An 18952-nucleotide genomic window follows, 5' to 3' on the forward strand; every position below is an offset into this window, starting at 1 on the left:
TGTGTGTATATATATATATATATATATATACACACATACATGTATTGTCCTCTCTTTCTCTGCCAAATTTGATGTTTTTCTTTACTGGCTTCTTTCCAGAGGAACAGCTGCGAGTATGACTTGAGATAGAGAGAGCGTGTGAAAGAGCGAGAGAAAGATCACTGTGTAAGTAAAGTTAAGAGGTGACTTGGTCACTAGGTGATGACCTCATTACCACAGAGTTAGACACACACAAATATCTGAATGCACATCTACATGTGCCAATTAAATACAAATACCAAAAAAACAAATGCATTACAGCACCTCCACCTATAAAACAGCTGACCCTCAAGTTTAAACTTTGTCTCTTGAAATGCATGTTATATATGTGTATGAAGTGGACAGCTGTTTCTGTAGGACAATCCTTAATCCAACTAGCAAGTGATCTCATAATCCCACGGGATTAGGACCATGTCGGATGCCCATATAGGTAAAACGCTGTGTGTGTCAGTATAAGAGCTCCTCCAAAGCATACAAGTATTAAGCATTTATGATGCGGTGACAAAAACTATCCCTGGTTTAATCAACAAAGCCTGGCACATAACCAAATTATTATACATTTTACAAAACTAAATTACTAAATTTGAAATCAGCAACCCTCTTTACTTCATTAATGTGACATATTTTAAATTAAAAAAGGATATTAAAAGAGAAACAATTGTAGGGTGGAGCTATATTTAATCGATCTGGAAATAACTGGGTTGTTAAAAGTGACAGGTGTTTGGAGGGGAGGGGTTGAAAAAAATGATTTTTTTTTTTTAAAACTTCTAATTCAATTACATAAATGTATACAAAAACATGAATAACACTTTTTAAATTTAAGTTAATAACTATTGTTAAAAATATTTTTATTTATATTTTTATAGAAATTTGAAAGACAGAGAAAGAATAAATTTAAACAAGAAAATTTAAAATGTAAAAATGATTGTTCACAATAAAAATGTGTATTAAAGTAAACAAATGCATACAAATTTTAATTCATGCTCCTTGTAAGAGTCATTTTTTTTACTCAAACATAAAACAGTGGCTTCTGTCTTAGAAGAGAAATCTCAACTTCGTAATAAACGATTTGCTAGATTGGATGAGCAGTTAAGGCAGTTTTGGCTTGGGTTTTCCAAGTGTTATGTGGGGAAAGTGTCTGGAAAGCTTTCTGCTGAGAAGTTGCCATGGACAACCAGCCAGCCTACAACACCCAGAATCACTGCTGTCTGGGATAACAGGGTAAAACAGGGTTAACTCGCAACAGCATGTGCGTAACATGACCGCTGTCACAGACTTGTAATAAACTCAAAAGTGCAGATCAAGTGATTCGCAGTATGCAGTGTTTGTGAAGTTTAAAGGATGGTATTGTGTGTGTATTTGTATGTCCGTGTGTGTCTGGGTGAATGAACTCTTTCTCCTCACAAGCAGATGGGGCTTCCTGTGGATCATAACTTCTCTTGTGTTTCTAAGAAACTTTTCAAAGGAGCTAAAAAATGCAGCCAGGGGCTAGGGAATGGCTTGCCTTTGTGAGTATGTGGGTGTGCATGTAAGGGCGAGTGTGTGTGGTCAGCTTTTGTGATTATGAACAGTCCTCCCCCTTTCCCAGAATACCCTGCTGTTCTCAGTGTGTGTGTGTTTGAACTTCTGTATGTGCCCGGAGATCCTCATTTCCCATATCTTTGGGGACAATCTCAGTTTTGCTGCACAAAAAAAAAGGAGGAGAATGTACATAGAACCGAGGGAATACGAGCGACGGCAGGTTTTCTAGAATAGCAGTAGCTGAAAGTGAAATAGGAGCAATTCTGGACTATTATGGAGAGTTGTTGCTCAGTAACAGCATACCTGACTTGAGTACAGAAGTGGATGAGAAACACTGTGGAAATCTGGTCCAGTGTCAAGAATTTAATAGCATCTACCGCCACTACAGAATCACACTTACCAATGAACATTGGAAAACAACATCATATCGGTTTTGTTTTGTTTATTTATGTCTGTCTAGGATCAGTTAATGGCTCAACATGTCTTTAAAGGCGAGTAAAATGAACAGATGGAGTTTTGTTTTCAAAGGTAAACATTCAAACAGATATTCAAACAAGTAAGCAATAGAAATGGTCACGTGGACACATATACTCTAAGAAAAAAAAGGTACAAAGCCGTCACTGGGCCAGTACCCTAAACGGTACAAAAGCTAAAAGGTACATATTAAAACGTACATTGTATACATATTTACCACTAAATGGTACATATTAGTGCCTAAAAGGCACATACTGTATTAGTACATTTAGAGAAGGTACCGGCCCAAGTGACAGTTTTGTATCTTTTTTTCTGAGAGTGTAGACACTGGAGATACACACTGCATTGTATTCCCTGTGTGTACAGGTGTGTACAGGGTTGGCAGGCATTTCCTCGTCCTCTATCTAGAGGGATGTACTATTCAAATGTTTGGGATCCGTAATTTTTTATTTTTATTTTTAAATAAACATTATTGAACAGGGAACATAAATATCTCACAAGAGACTTCTGTGATTTTGTTGAAATTCATTTAGTTGAATTTCCACCACAATGTCTTTTCCATCACGTCTCAAGTGATGTATTGTGTTTAATACAATTCTGAGGTGGACATGACATTTTAAATGGACTCAAATGGAATAAACAGCTAATTTTCATAGATAAAACTTTTTATATATCTTAAATTTAGACTTTTAAATAATATTTAGTAGTCTTTTTGCGTAGTTTTTGCAATTGATTGAAAAATATGAAGATCAAAAATAGTTAAAAATTAAATGTAAAAAGGGTAACATTTTCCTTTAAACTAACAACTTGTGGTAAAAATGACATCACAACTTGTAATAATAATTTGTGTAAAAATTCGATTATATAAATGAAAAATTAGATTATATAAATGCATTATTTTGATCAAAAGTGACAGTAAAGACATTTATAACGTTATAAAATATTTCTATTTAAATAAGCACTGCCTTTTTACTTTCTTTTACTATTTATCAAAATAAACGCAGCTTTGGTAAGCATAAGAAAAAATTATTACCAACCCCAAAACTTTGAATTGTATGTATATATATATATCGTTTTTACAGTATTGCGCAGTACAGTTTTTACAGTATTTTATAGTATTTTTTATTTATTTTTGGACCTTGAGTCTGTAATAAAGATTGACTGATTGATTGATTGCACGTTTTAACCAATCACACACGATTATGCTGAGCTTATGAATGCAATGGCCAATCAGAGGCGTTCAGATGAGTCATCACTGAAACAGCGGAGTTCCGTTGTTCAGCGCGCGCTGACTGAATTCTGACTCGCGAATTCTCTCATCATAAACAACAAAGTGCAGATCTACGTGCAATGTAAGTATAAGAGATTTATTCATCATACAGTGTATATTCACTGATTTTAACGGGAGTGTTTTTAAAGTGCATAACGCGCTAGACTGAGCTTGTGATGATGTTCTTTGGTAATGTAATGTTCTTTGCTCGTTTTCTGTAGCTACTTTTTGAACAACTGAGGAAATGTAAGCATTATAATTAGTAACTTACGATGTTTCTATTAATTTGTTATCATGTTAAATACAAATTCATTCATATTAAAAACATTAGGCTCCTTTTAGCCTTACGCTGGAGTTGGTTCACTTTCCCGCAATGAAACTAAGTAAATAATTACATAAATTAGCACAATAATATCGTGTATGGGCGATCTCATAGGCTGACGATATGAAAATTGAGCATATCGCCCAACACTAATATACATAGTATACAATGATTTTGCAATGCGGAAAGAGAAAAAAAAGAAGTGGATGTCATTCAAATCAAGTTGTTACACAACCAAAGATTATGTTACATGTCATTTAGTGACATACAGTACAGTAATTGCAGGGACTATCCTACACAAGTAACTTGAGGTAACAAGTCTAACTTAAGGTCACAGTAATGACAGGGCATCTGTCTGACGCTCCATTTCAGAATCCCTGAGCTTTGGGTTGCCAGCCCACATCATTAACCTCTACTCAACCGTCATGTGATGTGTGCGTCTGTGCATGTGCATAATAAATTAAAGTCATATTTGCTTCAGAATGAGTCTCATCTGACCAGAATTCATCTCAGGGTTATCATCACCCATTAAAAACATCAGGTTAAAGCAGGAATGCAGTTACCCGTTACACACTCCTTCCTTTTCCACACTAAAAGATAAAAGCGGAGTGTGTGGAATGTCACTGTGTGTAGTTAAATAAGTGCAAATACACAGCGAATGCGATCACGAAAGCAGTGGACTGGTTTTTCTTAACGTTATCTCGTTCTCGACATACCGGCCTCCAAGACTAAATGGCCCCTGAAACATAACATTCAAATACCCTTTATTGCAACAAAACTGTTGTGAATGTGTCTGTTATTAAAACTAAAGAGAAAGACTAATGTCCTGTTCACACCAAGGATGATAACTATAATGATAACGATAAAGATATGGTTTTAAAAGAATTGCAGAGTTCACACCACAACCATAATAATGGCACAGAGGAACGATATAATTGAAATCACTTTCAGAACGATTTTTGGATTTTTAAAAGGAACCTGCTAATTAGAATCATTCGCTCATGATTTGGACATCACATGTCACTTATCACCATATGAACCTGATTCACCCAAACCAATGTTTTCTGGTCCGATTCGATTTAAAGCAACCATTTTAGCCACAGACTGGCGCTCTGCTGGAGTGACATCTCTCTCTCTCTATAATCTTCTGACTAGGTTGTGTCGACTGTCCCATTCTGTGTACCATCCCACAAAGCTCTTTAGTGACTGTGTTTAACTCTCTCTCCTTCTCAGTCTGTATGTCAGTTTGCTCTACCTCAGGCAGGTGATTCTGCTGTAATAAGTTATAATGTTATAATGCGATGGCGCCGCAGACGGCAGCCTCAGTGTTTGGCTCTCCAGTGGTTGTACTGTTTTTGTTAGTTTTTCCTGTTGTATAATACAAAAATTACAATTATTTTTTTTTTGTGGTTTATATATATGCATGTGTATTTTATTCACATCTCATTTTTATTATCTGTGTGTTGTTGTTGTCTCCGTGTACTGGTAGCTTGTGACACTATAACAAATTCCTTGTATGTGCAAACATATTTGGCAATAAAGCTCTTTCTGATTCTGATTCTGATTCTGATCTTTCATCCCTACACTTGCGGATTAGCAGCAGTGTAATCTGCTTTCCAGCACATCTGCCTAAGCGGACTCGTATCTCACTTAACTCATATCGATCAATATCACTTTCCATGCACAACATGATAACTGAGGAGATTAGCAGGAAGGAATGGAGAGAAAAATAGATTGACTGAGGCATCTGATTCCGGTCTTCTCTATCCGTCTCTAACTCTCTCGCTTTCACACTCCACCTGCTTTTGCAAATTCATGAAATTACAGGCAGCTATTTAACACGTTTGCAGCGTGTCTTCATTGAGAATTTAGCATGCATCCATTTGTTCCCACTGGAAAGTTTATCTGGGGTTATAATGAAAATCACTGCGCGGGAAACACTGTGTGCACTCGCAGCTTGACAGTCACATTCCTTCAAACACAGCTGCTCTTATTACTGATGTCAAAATATAATCATACCTTAGGTAATTGCAATTAATTACAAATAGCGGTGATATTTTGAGAGACTCCGGCATCCATTTATTCATATAAATTAGATGCAGACACTGCATGAGCATTTACGTGACAATATGCCGTACAGACTGATAAATCTGCCAGTATGTGGCTTTTTTGAAATTATCTACACTACCAGTTTTTTTTTAATAGAAATTAATAAGGCGGGCTTGTTGGACTTGGCTTGGATAAAAGAAGTGTACAACACTTTGTACTTTATGTATATGTTATTGTAAGCTCTTTAATGTTTTTTTACAATGTACTTTTCATTGCCTCTGTATTTTATTTTATTTTCATTTTCTTTTTTTTATTTATTTTAGTAATTTTATATGTTTATTTATTTTATATTAACTCATTTATTTATTTTGAGGGGAGTTGACGGATAATGTGTTGGTACTTACTGTGAATGTTTTTTATGCTTTGCACTTAAAAAAAGTTAAATATATATTTACAAAAAACAGAAATTAATAGTTTATTCATAAAGGATGCATTAAATTTATCTAAAGTGATAGTAAAGACATTTATAATGTTATACAAGATTTCTGTATTAAAAGAATACTGTTCTTTTTAACTTTCTATTCATTCAAAGAAACCTGACAAAAAAAAACTTCACAAAATCACGGTTTCAACAAAAATATTAAACAGCACAACGGTTTTCAACTTTGATAATAATAAAGGTTTCTTGAGCATGAAATCAGCATATTAGAATGATTTCTGAAGGATTATGTGACTCTGAAGCCTGGAGTAATGGCTGATAGAAATTCAACTGCCATCTAAATTACATTTTTTAATATAATAAACTATAAAACAGTTATGTTAAATATCTCACAATTTTACTGTTTTTATTATCATTATTATTTATTATTATAAATGCAGCTTTGGTAAGCATAAGAGACTTTATGCAAAAACATTTTTAAAAAATCATACCGAGTCAACAAAAAAAAGTGAATTTGTGTCAAATGTCAGATCTGTGCATAAGGTTTCATATAAATGTCTACATCTGCCACTGTGCCATCTTTGGACTTTTATATTATAGTAGTTCCTGTTTCTGTTTCCCGTAACACTATTCCTGGCTGGATCAGTTCAGTGTTTTTAATAAGCCCTCTACAATCGAATGTGAACACAAGTTAACCCTAAAAAACAAACTGAACAGTTCATTTTAATTACAGGGTTCCCTCTTTTTTTGCTGTGGCATTGGAATTTTTAATGTAATATTGCTGGTCATCACTTTAGTCAACACTTCTCGATTTTATCTGTGCGCTATAAATGAACTTTACTGACTAATTTATTCCACTGACAGTAAAGCTGTGACAGCCAGAGGACCTTCTTTTAGCTACAGTCATGGCATTCAGTGTTTGTGGCAATAACAGCGTAGCACTGATCTTGGCCTAAGCCCTTGACTTGGAGGCCAAACGATGGGGGAGGTGTGAGCGTGAGCCTTGACTTCACGTTTGAGTCAGAATTCATCAACTCCATTATATCTGTAATGAACCTGACATCCAGCAGATTGTTGATGCAGGCCGTGGCCTTCTACTGTCAGAAACTCAGACCACTGAGACAAGATCAGACATTAAAGGGGTAGTTAACCCAAAAATGGAAATTCTGTCCTTATTTATTTTATTTTGTCTAAACAAATAGTAAAAATGTAAGCATGTGCATGTACACAATACAATCAATAACATGCATTTAGAAAATATCCAGAATTAGTTAGTAATATACCTTAAATTAATAATGAAAATTATATATTCAATGGGGGAAATTATGTCAATCTTCCATTACACGCATAATGGAGATGTGCATACAATATTAAATTAATTTCAAAAAGAAGAAAAAAAAACACTTTAACAGTTTAAAATGATTCTTTTTATATCTCCACCATTCATTTGTGTAATATCATAGTTCTTGTGCAGGACTGAAAGATCTGTTATTTACAGGGTCTCTCTCTTAGTCATTCTCCACACATGACAGAAGTCTGCATTTCATCAGCTGTGTGTGTGTGTGTGTGTGCCAGATCCCTCTTATCAAATACTCAGAGTCTGGCTGAGCAGCGCAGAATCTCTTCAGCCAACATTCTGACATTTCATCACATTTTTTAAAACAACTTCACAATCATTCACAGTCACTGGTACAGATTATTATGCTTGCTTTTGTCAAAAACTGATACAAAGTATAGCATTCTCTCTCCCATCACAAAAACAACCTACACTGGTTGTTCAATAAAGAAGTCATTGAAAATCTTGTGACTAAAGACTGGTACTAAAATTAATATTCTTTGTATGCAAGCCACAGTTACAGATAATGGAAATAGAAGGGCTAATATTTAAAAGAATTTGCCATCTTGTTTCATACAAATTTCCAAAAAAAGTGTCCTGTGTAAAAGTATTTGATGATTTTAACATTATAAATAAAACACTAAATGGACAAAACTGTAATAAATACTAAATGGGACTAAATTGACTAAAATATTTGTCCTTAGTGTTTCAATCAAGATTAATCACTTCTGACTTTAGTACACATCTTTATCACTCAGCTGCTGGAATACATCTTCTAGTAAAGATTTTATCAGAGTAACAAGCCTGACTTTAGATTCGACGAGCCTCTCAACTGCACCTACTGTAGGAAGATGTGTTGGTTCTTGAGTTGCAAAGACGGTGTGTTAATTTGCACATCAATGTGCACAAAGCTTTCAGCTCCGTCACTCAAAGACTCTTTGAGCTTCAAAAATGGGCAACTGTTGAGTGATTAAACTTCAGTAGAGGTTATACTGAAGGTGAGGATGACCTTTTGTGCACATGTTTGTGCATGCAGGCTGAGAAACAAAGAAAATGCAAATGGATTAAATGGTGCACGGTGTTAAATCCTCAAAGATGTGAGCAGACAGTTTACTTTATGCGTGTGCTTTCACACACATTTTTGGCTGCAGGCTCATTTTTTTTCTTTGGCTCTTATCTGGGAGTTTTTACTTGGTATAAATAAATCCCTAAAATAAAAAGTGTGTGGAATAATAAATATTTTAAAACTATTATCTCAATGTTTGGTGTCAGATCGGCTATGCAGATTCTTGCAGAGTCATATTATATAACATAAATCCACTGGAACTAAAACCCCCTAAAGAATCATTCATTCAGACTTAGTTTGATGATATGGATAAATACTTCAAAGTGGAATTTTGAACTATTTAAATGAGCTGAATTGCAACAGTCACAAATACAGATTTATATGTGCATCTCTGCAGTTCACACTGCATTTTGTGTCATTCACCATGGGGACTGACTACTAAATAATGTAAAGTCCCTCTCATCAGGAAATCCCTTTAGAAATATCACATGCATATAGGTTACACATCGTTCACACAGCAGCAGAAAACAGTTGTCAGTCCCATTTTGAAGCTAAATATGGTTCATTTCATATGCAATACCATTCTAAAGTTTGTGGCCAGTAATATTTTTGTCTTTTATGCTCACCAAAAATGCATTTCATCAAAAGTACAGCTAAACAATAATATTGTGAAATATTATTACATTTCAAAGTAGGGCTGGGCGATATAGCTAAAAAAAATTATCAACGATATAATGTTTCATATCGTTCGGTATCGATAATTATTGACATTTTTTATAACCTTTTTTAAAACAAAAAGCAATAGAATTTTTTTTTTTTAATTTAACCACTGTATTTTTAAAATAACCCAATTTGAGACAAACAACAATTTTTTTTTGTTTTAACAGTCAAACACACAATAAAAATGAAACAAATATCTAATTTCTAATGTTTTATATGCAGATTAAATAGGTCTTTATTGTATAGGTCTAATTTTCTCCCGAGGCCACAGGAGGGCACAATGAGCAAAATAATGCAGCGCATTTAAATTGCACAGCACTCAATTCAGCATGTGCTCGTGTTTGTGTGTGCGGTCTGCGTCACTCATAGCACGTGCCTATATCGAACATTTTTTCTATCGTTATCGAAGAGGGTGTACCGTCGATAAATATCGATACCGTTTTATCGCCCAGGCCTATTTCAAAGTAACTGTTTTCTGTTTTAATATATTTAAATGTAATGTATTCCTGTGATGGCAAACCTGAATTTTCAGCAGCCATTACTCCAGTCTTCAGAGATCATTCTAATATGCTGATTTGGTGCTCAAGAAATATTTCTTATTATTATCAATTTTGAAAATGTACCTAATACTTTTATGGAGACAGTGATAAATTTTTTTCAAGATTCAAGATTCTTTGTTAAAAATGAAGTTCAAAAGAACAGCATTTAGTTGAAATAGGAAATATTAGTAACAAATGTCTTTACTGTCACTTTTGATCAATTTATTCCATCCTTACTGAATAAAAACAGCATTTTTTTTTTTTTTTCAAAATTTTACTGACCACAGGTGTATCATGTTTTGGTTTTAAACGAGAGTGGTAAAAGCATTCTGAACTGACTCTCTTAAATTTTCAGGACTCATTTGTCTTGTGTACTCTTTGCATTTTTTTCATGGTAACTCACAGATGCAAATATAAGCTGCACGCTTTCAGAAAGTTTTAAATCCCATCACTGTCTTTTCAACCAAGCCGCTAATCAGTTTCGTGGTCTGGGCACAAGCCAAATCCTGTACTCTACATAGTTTTTTTTTTTTTTTTTCAAAAGGCATTTGAAGCTTCTGTCAGTTAATTAAGATTTAACAGATGAGGTCATGCCTTCACTGGACTCATTTATTAAATGACGTCATTTTAACTCTGAAAACGCTTTCTGGAGTGATGGTCTTTGACTGTGTGAACATATCCATACACATCACACACACACACACACATCAGCCTATGTCACATTCTCTTTGCACACAAATCTACAGATATTATTGTCAGTTGAATGGTAAAATGCTAGTGTTCCTCATCTGTAAACCACTTTGGATTAAAAGCATCTGCTAAATGGATAAATGTAAACGTATATATGTAAACAAACACTATATTTTTTCACAAAGCCATCTCACTAAATGCATGAATGCGTGCTCTCAAATGAATGAAAGCACTTACTTTAATGCAGTTCATCATTTGTCTTTATAATAAACGCAAATCTTGTTGATTAATGGCCTTCACATCACATCTGACACGCTCCGCCAGCGTTATCTAAATATTCCTTTTCCCCAATTAACTCTGGGGCTGTTTTTAGCATTGTATAGACCCTCATCTGGCGCTCACCTCGCCCCACCCTGCTACTGGAAAGTTAACAACATTCTAGAAGTCCCCAGAGCATACGGCCACGCCCCCATTCTCTTGTTAACCCAATTATCCTCGTGGTTCCTCTATGTCCACGGAAACACGTCACTACCCCAACCCCTTCCCCAAGCAAGAGGCCAGGAGAACATCTGCAGAACAAACAAACAGACAGACAGAAAAGGAGGAAAAGGAAGGACACATGTGCATAAACACGTTTTCTCCGGGCAAGGGCTGTCCTGTTTGGCTACAATAGCTGTATTCATTTTTATAGAGCAGCTTGGTGAGGCATCTTAAAACTCATTGTGGATTTGGAATGCCTCTTACCAATGCTCTCTAATTTAGGGTCTTATTATAGCATGGCGCACACACGCATGCAAGCACACAAAAATTTGGGACAGAAAAGCACTTGTCATTTCTGAGGGGGAAAGACATTAAATCATGCTGCTGGTTTTTCTGAGATACGGATCGCAACTGCCATTTACACATCTAAAACCACACCCGTATAAAAATACTACACTCCAGCCCATTATAAACGCACCAATGCCCACACATCCGACTGTAAAATATAGTTTACGTGTCCCTTCCCTCCTAGCCAGTCTCTTTTCCTGTGTGTCTCTCAGGTATGGAGTGATTTCCCCTCCCCCACCAGACTGCTGGAGCCGCATCTTAATTAGTGAGGGAGACCCAGAGAGAAAGAGAGAGACAGATGAAAAAGAGCAAGCAAGGAAAGAGAAAAGGGTGAATGACAGAATGAGAGGGGCAAAGAAAGGGGAGAGACCAGAGATACGGCTGTGACGGAGATATGCTCTGCCGTTGTCATGGTGACACTGTGCAGACCAGGTAGAGGAACACAGTCTCCTGGGAAAGAGCAACGAGCCCTGATAGTCTCCACCTTTCTCCCTCCCGCCTTCTCTCTCAGCAATTCATCCCTCTCTTTTCTCTTTGCGTGGCTATACGAGCTCTGATCCTAAAATGGGTTTCTACAGTACAGCATCATAGCTTGTAATATTCAATTACAGCATGTTCTGCCTACTACCTCACAGGTGAAGGTGTGAAAGGAATATTCCAGGTTCGATATAGGTGAATGACAGAATGAGAAGCAAGCATTGCCGGCATAATGTTGATTGCCACAAGAAATAATTTTGACTCATCCCTATTTTTCTTTTTAAAATAGCTGAAATCTTCACACACACTTGTTTATGTGGTTTATGGGGACTCTCCATAGGTGTAATGATTACATTGTAATACCCATGTCATTATACATATTTGTATCCTGATATATATATATATATATATGAGGATTTAAAAGCAGATATGTGAAGCTTATAATTTTACTTGCATTACTTCTGTAAAACGTGTGTATTATTTAAGCTGTAAAGCTAGAAAAAGTTAGTTCATTTTAAGGTTTCAGGCATTGCACTGTCATGGCAACAAAGTAAAATTGGATATAATTGTACAGAGAAGAGGTTAGCAAGCAATTTTTCCCACACTAAAATTATGTTAACAGTCATGTTGTTTACGCCTTGTGGCTTTACTGTTGAAACTTGTAAAGATGTGTACAGATCAGCCCTATCCACTTGCTTTGAGAGCACCTCACTGTAACCTCACAGATTTCTGCTTTTTTTCAAAGAAAAGTAGGGACAAGACAAAAGTATTTTTGTGGTAATCAACACTGTCACAAAAAACTCAAAATACATTCCTTCAGATGAGTCCACAAGTGTTTTTCCAACTGAATGAATGAATGACACTCACGCATGGCAATGATTTGACCCAGACTTCACCTACCTGCATCCATCATCTTCAGGTTATTGGGCAGGAGGCGGCTGACAGATGTAAGGAGGTCAAAGGGAGGGGAGCATGATGTGGCTCATTTAGTTTATGTGAAGAAGGTGTGCTGATGTGAACCTCCTCGGCTAACACCTCTAAATTAAATACTTTCACACCAGAACACAGTGCCATTTGGTGGACCCGATAATGTTTTTTTTTTCCTTTAACGACACTACTGGTGTCAGCTGGAAGCCTTGGGAAATGCACTTATTATATCAACATGGAATTGCCACAGTGTTTGTTGCAAGACTGTGGTTATGACTGTGATTTGCTTGGAGAAATTTAGAGCGGCCAGATGTTAAACATTTGGACTGGCCTTCAATAGAAGTGTCTGAGAACATACATTGTCAAACTAGGAACAAATTCAACATGTTCAAATTTACATGCAGAACTTGTTATACCAGAACTGACAAGTTTATTAGAGGCTTTTTGTGTAAGAAAACAGCCACATGTGAGGCTGTTCACATAGAATGTGTTTTTGCATTAAAACCTGGGAAATGTGGGGCAATGGACTGAAGAAAAAACACAAGGTCTAGAGACACGTTTATTAAAAGTTGAACTACTTTGAACTTGAGTGGCACATTTTGAAAACGCTGTTTCATGCGTGTCAAGACATGAGACGTGGACACCACAGTCAAACACGTCCGCCTAGTGCACGTAGGTATGTTTACGTAGTAAAACAATGTAAAAGCACAGTTGAACTGAAAAAGTTCTGTGTAAATGACACACATCACATCTTTTTAATAACTCAATTGACACAAAGTACATTTACATGTGGAATTATAATCAAGCTACTTTTGGGTTTGGAATTTCCAAGCATGTGAACAGTGCAGAAGCCAACTGTAGCCTGATTAACATGTTTACATGCTTGATACAATCAAATTATTAGACTAACAAACCTAGTTAGACATTTCAGTCAGACTAAAGTGTTTAAGCGACATTTTATTGCTTTAGACAAATTATTGCTTTAGTACCAACTGAAATAGAACATTTCTGAAGTTTATGTTAACATATACTACTGAGATTAAATAAGGTCTCTTTTCTCTCACATATGTCTTGGTAAAAAATCTTGTATTACAACTCCTGAAAAGGCCTCAGTGTCACACTGAGCTCAGATTTCCAAGAAACCAAAAGTGTGCAATTAAAAGTCAGAGATTTCAAAATGAAGTCAAACATTTCTCATTAAATTATTCCAAAACCAAATGATCCCTGTTGTGCAACTGGATTTTGGTCGGGTGTGTCACAACTACCGACTGTTTTTGCTGAAATCCCTCCCTTTTATGCTGAATGTCAGAGGCCCGCCCCAAAGACCACCTCTGATCATTTCAAACGGGTCGGAAGTTGACTTTCAGACTGTAGGGTCATTATCTCAGCAGGGTTCTGGGTCACTGGGGCTGTTAACACCCACCTGCCGAGAGACGCAGCCGTACACACTGGCACTCAGATTATTCAGCAACTGGAAACCAACTAGTGAGATACTGGCTTTACTGTATGACAATGAATGATTGTCTCATTTCTGACTAATTTTAACACTCCTGAGAAAATCCAATGTTCCTAACTTACATGACTTTCTTCTATGGATCACAAAAGGAGATATTTTGAAAAATGTCTCAGTATTTTTTGTCCATACAATGAAAGTCAGTGGGGCCTAATGTTGTTTTGGACTCTTTTGACTTTCAATGTATGGACAAAAACAGTTGAAATATTCTTTAAAATATTAACTTCCTTTCTGTTACACAGCAGAAAATCATACAGGTTTGGAACGACACAAGGGTGATTAAATGATGAGAGAATTTTCATTTCGGGTAAACTATGTTGCATGAACCGAACACATTGGCTCCAATCCCATATTGGTTTATTCTCCCAAGCAATGCTAATCCTCCTCACAGGCCACACAGACTTTGAGCAAGGCATGTCCCAATCAAAACTTTAAAACACTGTCTAGCTTTTGTGAGTCTGTAAGCGAGACCTTTGTACAGCTGAGTGAGAAAGTCAGCAGCAGAAACTTCCTGTGTCAAATTGCTTCACACATTCCTCTCCACTCATTTTCTCTCATTCTCTCCCTCAGTCCCTCCTCCTCATCTCCCTCCCTCTCTATGGTTGTCTTTGTCGTCTACAGCACAAAACACTGATTCAGTGCTGAACCCAGGACTCCAACATGATCCTTTAAAACACACAGCTCCCTGGAGCGGATGTGTGTCCATTAGCTCAATTCCCAGATCTAAATTAAATTCCATCTCTGGCACACAATGCCAGAAAGGATATGACACCACTGACCTGATCCACATGAGACTTCCGTTTGAAGTGGCCACAACAACTCAACCAATCATGCATTATACTACAAGTGTGTTGATTCGTTTTGAGTGGGCAAGATAGGTATGAAATAAGCACCCACTACCAACCAAATTCAGGTGTTTTTTTCACAATAACATGTAAACTTTCTCATCAGCCAGCCCACTGTGACTTGTACGACATGTCAGTTTGACACTTGAAAAGAAAAGCGGCTGCTTGGATGCAAAGACACACTTGAAGAACCACATTAGATTATATATTGATAAACAGTCAAAAGCTGTTAGTGTGTCTAATGTCTGATTCTGCTGTTTGTCCGGATGTTCACTGGCCTTAATGCAGTTTCCACAAATTTTTTCTTGTATGCAAATGTGCAAAATGAACTCTGACCATCTCAGGAGGTGCTCTGAGTAAAGTTTGCACGCAAACAACACAGGTTCACTTGTTTGTTGATAATGTAAGGATTTTCCAAAGAAAAAGAAAAAAAAACCCAAAGTGAATGGAAAGTCAACTGACACAAGTTTCAAGGTCATGAGTGCAAAGAATGTCATTTTTAGCCCACTTAAAGGTCTCTGCATGTTTGATCACACATATGGTGGTTATCTTTTATATCTAGATTGGAAAAATAAAAATGCCCGGTAAAACTGAGCATTCATAATCTACTGTGGGCAAAAAGTTTATTTCCGGCAACCATTCATTAATAATGGTCAACTATAAGAAAACATCTACTCCTCAGCTACCTGTCACGGTGCGTGCGGGGAGAAGAAGCGAGGACTCAATTGCAGGAGAAATGGTTATTTTGATAATAAAAATGAAACAAAAACAAACTCAAACCACCCGAAGAAAAATCACATTTTCTCCTAATGTATATAAAGTCAACAACTTTAAATCAAAAGTTTAAAGTTTATATTTCACCTTTTTAAATGTGATTATTAAAGCCAATGAGTACACAGTCTCTGTATCTTTGTCTTGGTCTCTACTTCTTGCTTCAAAGTTTGTAATGTAGTAATTCACATTGTAGCTGGTTGGTTTAGTTAATGTCTAATAACTCTTAAACAAAGACCTTTCAAAAATTCCCTATAGGAAAAATACTTAGGAATCAAGGCCACTGAAAAAGTGGACGGGCACTGTTGCACTCTATAGTGTTTACAAGCATTTGAAACCACCAGTAGTTTATCATTGCCAGTTAGTTGATTAGAAGAAGGACTTTGGGCTCAACAAAAGCTCTCAGTAACATAAAAAACCATAGCATCCGTAGTAAAGACTGAGTTCTGTTTTAATTTTCTTAAAGGATTTCATTAATGCATTTCCTCGCACGCACTGCTCAAAGGTAAACACACGTCTGGAGGTGGATCCTGTGTTCCGCTTTTTTAATTCTCAAAAGCACATCATTTAAACGATGTAAACGTAAAAAAAAAAAATAATTCACATTGTAGCTGGTTGGTTTAGTTAATGTCTAATAACTCTTAAACAAAGACCTTTCAAAAATTCCCTATAGGAAAAATACTTAGGAATCAAGGCCACTGAAAAAGTGGACGGGCACTGTTGCACTCTATAGTGTTTACAAGCATTTGAAACCACCAGTAGTTTATCATTGCCAGTTAGTTGATTAAAAGAAGGACTTTGGGCTCAACAAAAGCTCTCAGTGACATAAAAAACCATAGCATCCGTAGTAAAGACTGAGTTCTGTTTTAATTTTCTTAAAGGATTTCATTAATGCACTTCCTCGCACGCACTGCTCAAAGGTAAACACACGTCTGGAGGTGGATCCTGTGTTCCGCTTTTTTAATTCTCAAAAGCACATCATTTAAACGATGTAAACGTAAAAAAAAAAAAACACGTGCATGAATTCGATACCCTTCTGAATCTGGGTTCCGCTCTCTCGTGCCGCGAAGACCAATGACGTCATCCCCCGCAGCCCGCCGCTCTCCACCCTCCACACCCCACTCACCCCACTCACCCCACCTCGGGCGATCTCCGGCCAATATCATCCGCCGATCGGCGACACTTTCAAAGCTCAGCCAACACCTCCGCCTATTACCCGCTACAAATCATTATTATGCAGCCCTGCTGTAATTACCGACCATGTCTGGAACACACCGACCACTCTTGACCACAAAGAGAACGGTACGTGTGGAGGGACCGCCGACAGGCAAACATGAGGGACAAAAGGCTTGCAATTAAACCCTAATTAGATGCGACGCGTTAATTATAGTTTATCCTGCCATGCGCGCGCGCACGCACGCACCCAAGCTTCACGCCAGCATAATCAGACAACCGGGGGAAGGCGACTAACGGTGCGTCCCTGACCCACAACACCGACACACCCACCCACATCCGACCAAAATGGCCAAACAAGGCAAAGGTGCCCAGGAGAAATCCGCACGGTTGTGGTTGGCTCGTAGGTCCCATCTCAGAGCTTTCTCCAGCCCACTTGCAGCGCTCCCCAGGCCGCCAGAGACGCGCTGTCTGCGGTCAGCCGACAGAATGTGGGTCGCGTCCAAGATTTACAACCGAACAGCACACGGCTACTGTCGCCTAATTAATGACCTTACAATTCACACTCTCTCATAAAGATTACTTAAAGTATACACGAACATAATCCCGAATGTGAATGTTGGACATGTGAGCGCGTGTGCCCGGCGGTAAGTCGCCCTCTCGTAACAATAGATCACAATAGAGTGTCATTCTTACCAGTGCAGTCTGCGCCAGCAGCAGCAGCGCAAGCGCCATCCAGCACGGGAGCTTCATGGTGCTCCGAACGCAGCAAAACACGGGGCTCGCGTTCTCGTGTCCGCGCTCCTCTTTAAGGTACTAGGTAGGAGTAAACCTTTCGCTCAGTTTACGGTATCCAACTTCGGGGCAGGCGCTTTTGTCGGCACATCCGTCTCGCGTCGGCACGGTCAAATCCCCGCAAAACCACGCGAAGACCGAGGAGGAGCAGCAGCAGCGCGCACGGCCTCTTGTGATTTCCTCCCCTCTGACTTGAGTGGCTGAGACCTGATGGATATGGAAGCAGAGGGAAGACCAGAACTCCTCTCTCTCTTTCTCTTCGCTATGGCGTGTGTGAGAGGAGGACGGGCATTGGGTGGATTTTCCTCGTGCGGTTGAGGATGCCCCCTGCAGCCCAGTCAAGCATCGACGTCTTCCCTGCCTCTCCCTTCTCCTCCCCTATCGCGATTTCCAGCAAAGCGTCCCGAGACCCTGAACATTTTGTCTGTAGTAGTGGACATATGTTTCTGATAATACCGCTTACATACAGTAATTTCATGCTACTGTTTTGACTCCTAGTGAATATAATGTCACCTTTATTGTCCTTTATAATGTTTTTGGTGGTGTTTCAATATGTACATAAAATTGTTCATATATGTCAAAGGTCTTATGGTGCATAAGAAACAAGTACAAGAATGAAAGTGGCAGTTTTTTGGTTGACCGACATTTGGCTGGGTGTATGAGTATGGGTGAGATACCTTCAGACTAGCCTACTACATTATTCATGACTTCTTATCTGTATTTAAGAAAGTCTGATGCACTGAGCTCAGTTATTAAGCACACTATAAGATATCGTTCAGCCGGTGATATTGGATAACATATGGACGGCTCAAAACTGTCTCAGTCATTCATTTAGAAACACACACACTTGCCTTATGTGTTGCAAATCAAGACATTTATGAAAATATGATACATTGGGCTTTTGAGGAATATTTATTTGTACGTCCCTCAATCATCATTTTATTGCATTGTATGTTTTGCCCTAATAATTAAAACTACAGAGCTTTTAGTCATAAAACTAAGCATTTAAAATCATCCTAATAAGACATTATTGGGAGATATAGAGTGACAACTGATATTTAAATGAATTTTATGTAAGTAGTCTGTTAAAAATCTCATTGATTTACAAGGCATCTTGTTTATTGGCCACAGAAATAACAGCAACTGCACCAAATTGCA

The 18952-nt window shown here is 37.5% G+C and overlaps 1 protein-coding gene across 1 annotated transcript in view; it reads right to left on the reverse strand.

Annotated features, from left to right (window-relative positions):
* LOC107742841 (syndecan-3-like) overlaps nt 1-18272 on the reverse strand; it is a 31933-nt gene extending 13661 nt beyond the window's left edge. Inside the window, exon 1 of the mRNA XM_016555901.1 lies at nt 17696-18272. Within this exon, the coding sequence (XP_016411387.1) occupies nt 17696-17752 (57 nt within the window). The 5' untranslated portion in view covers nt 17753-18272. The remainder of the gene's footprint in view (nt 1-17695) is intronic.
* Nucleotides 18273-18952: the final 680 nt, after the last annotated feature.

Source organism: Sinocyclocheilus rhinocerous, unplaced genomic scaffold (genome assembly GCF_001515625.1).
Source record: "Sinocyclocheilus rhinocerous isolate Xijiao unplaced genomic scaffold, SAMN03320098_v1.1 scaffold1338, whole genome shotgun sequence".
NCBI classification, from domain to species: Eukaryota; Metazoa; Chordata; class Actinopteri; order Cypriniformes; family Cyprinidae; genus Sinocyclocheilus; species Sinocyclocheilus rhinocerous.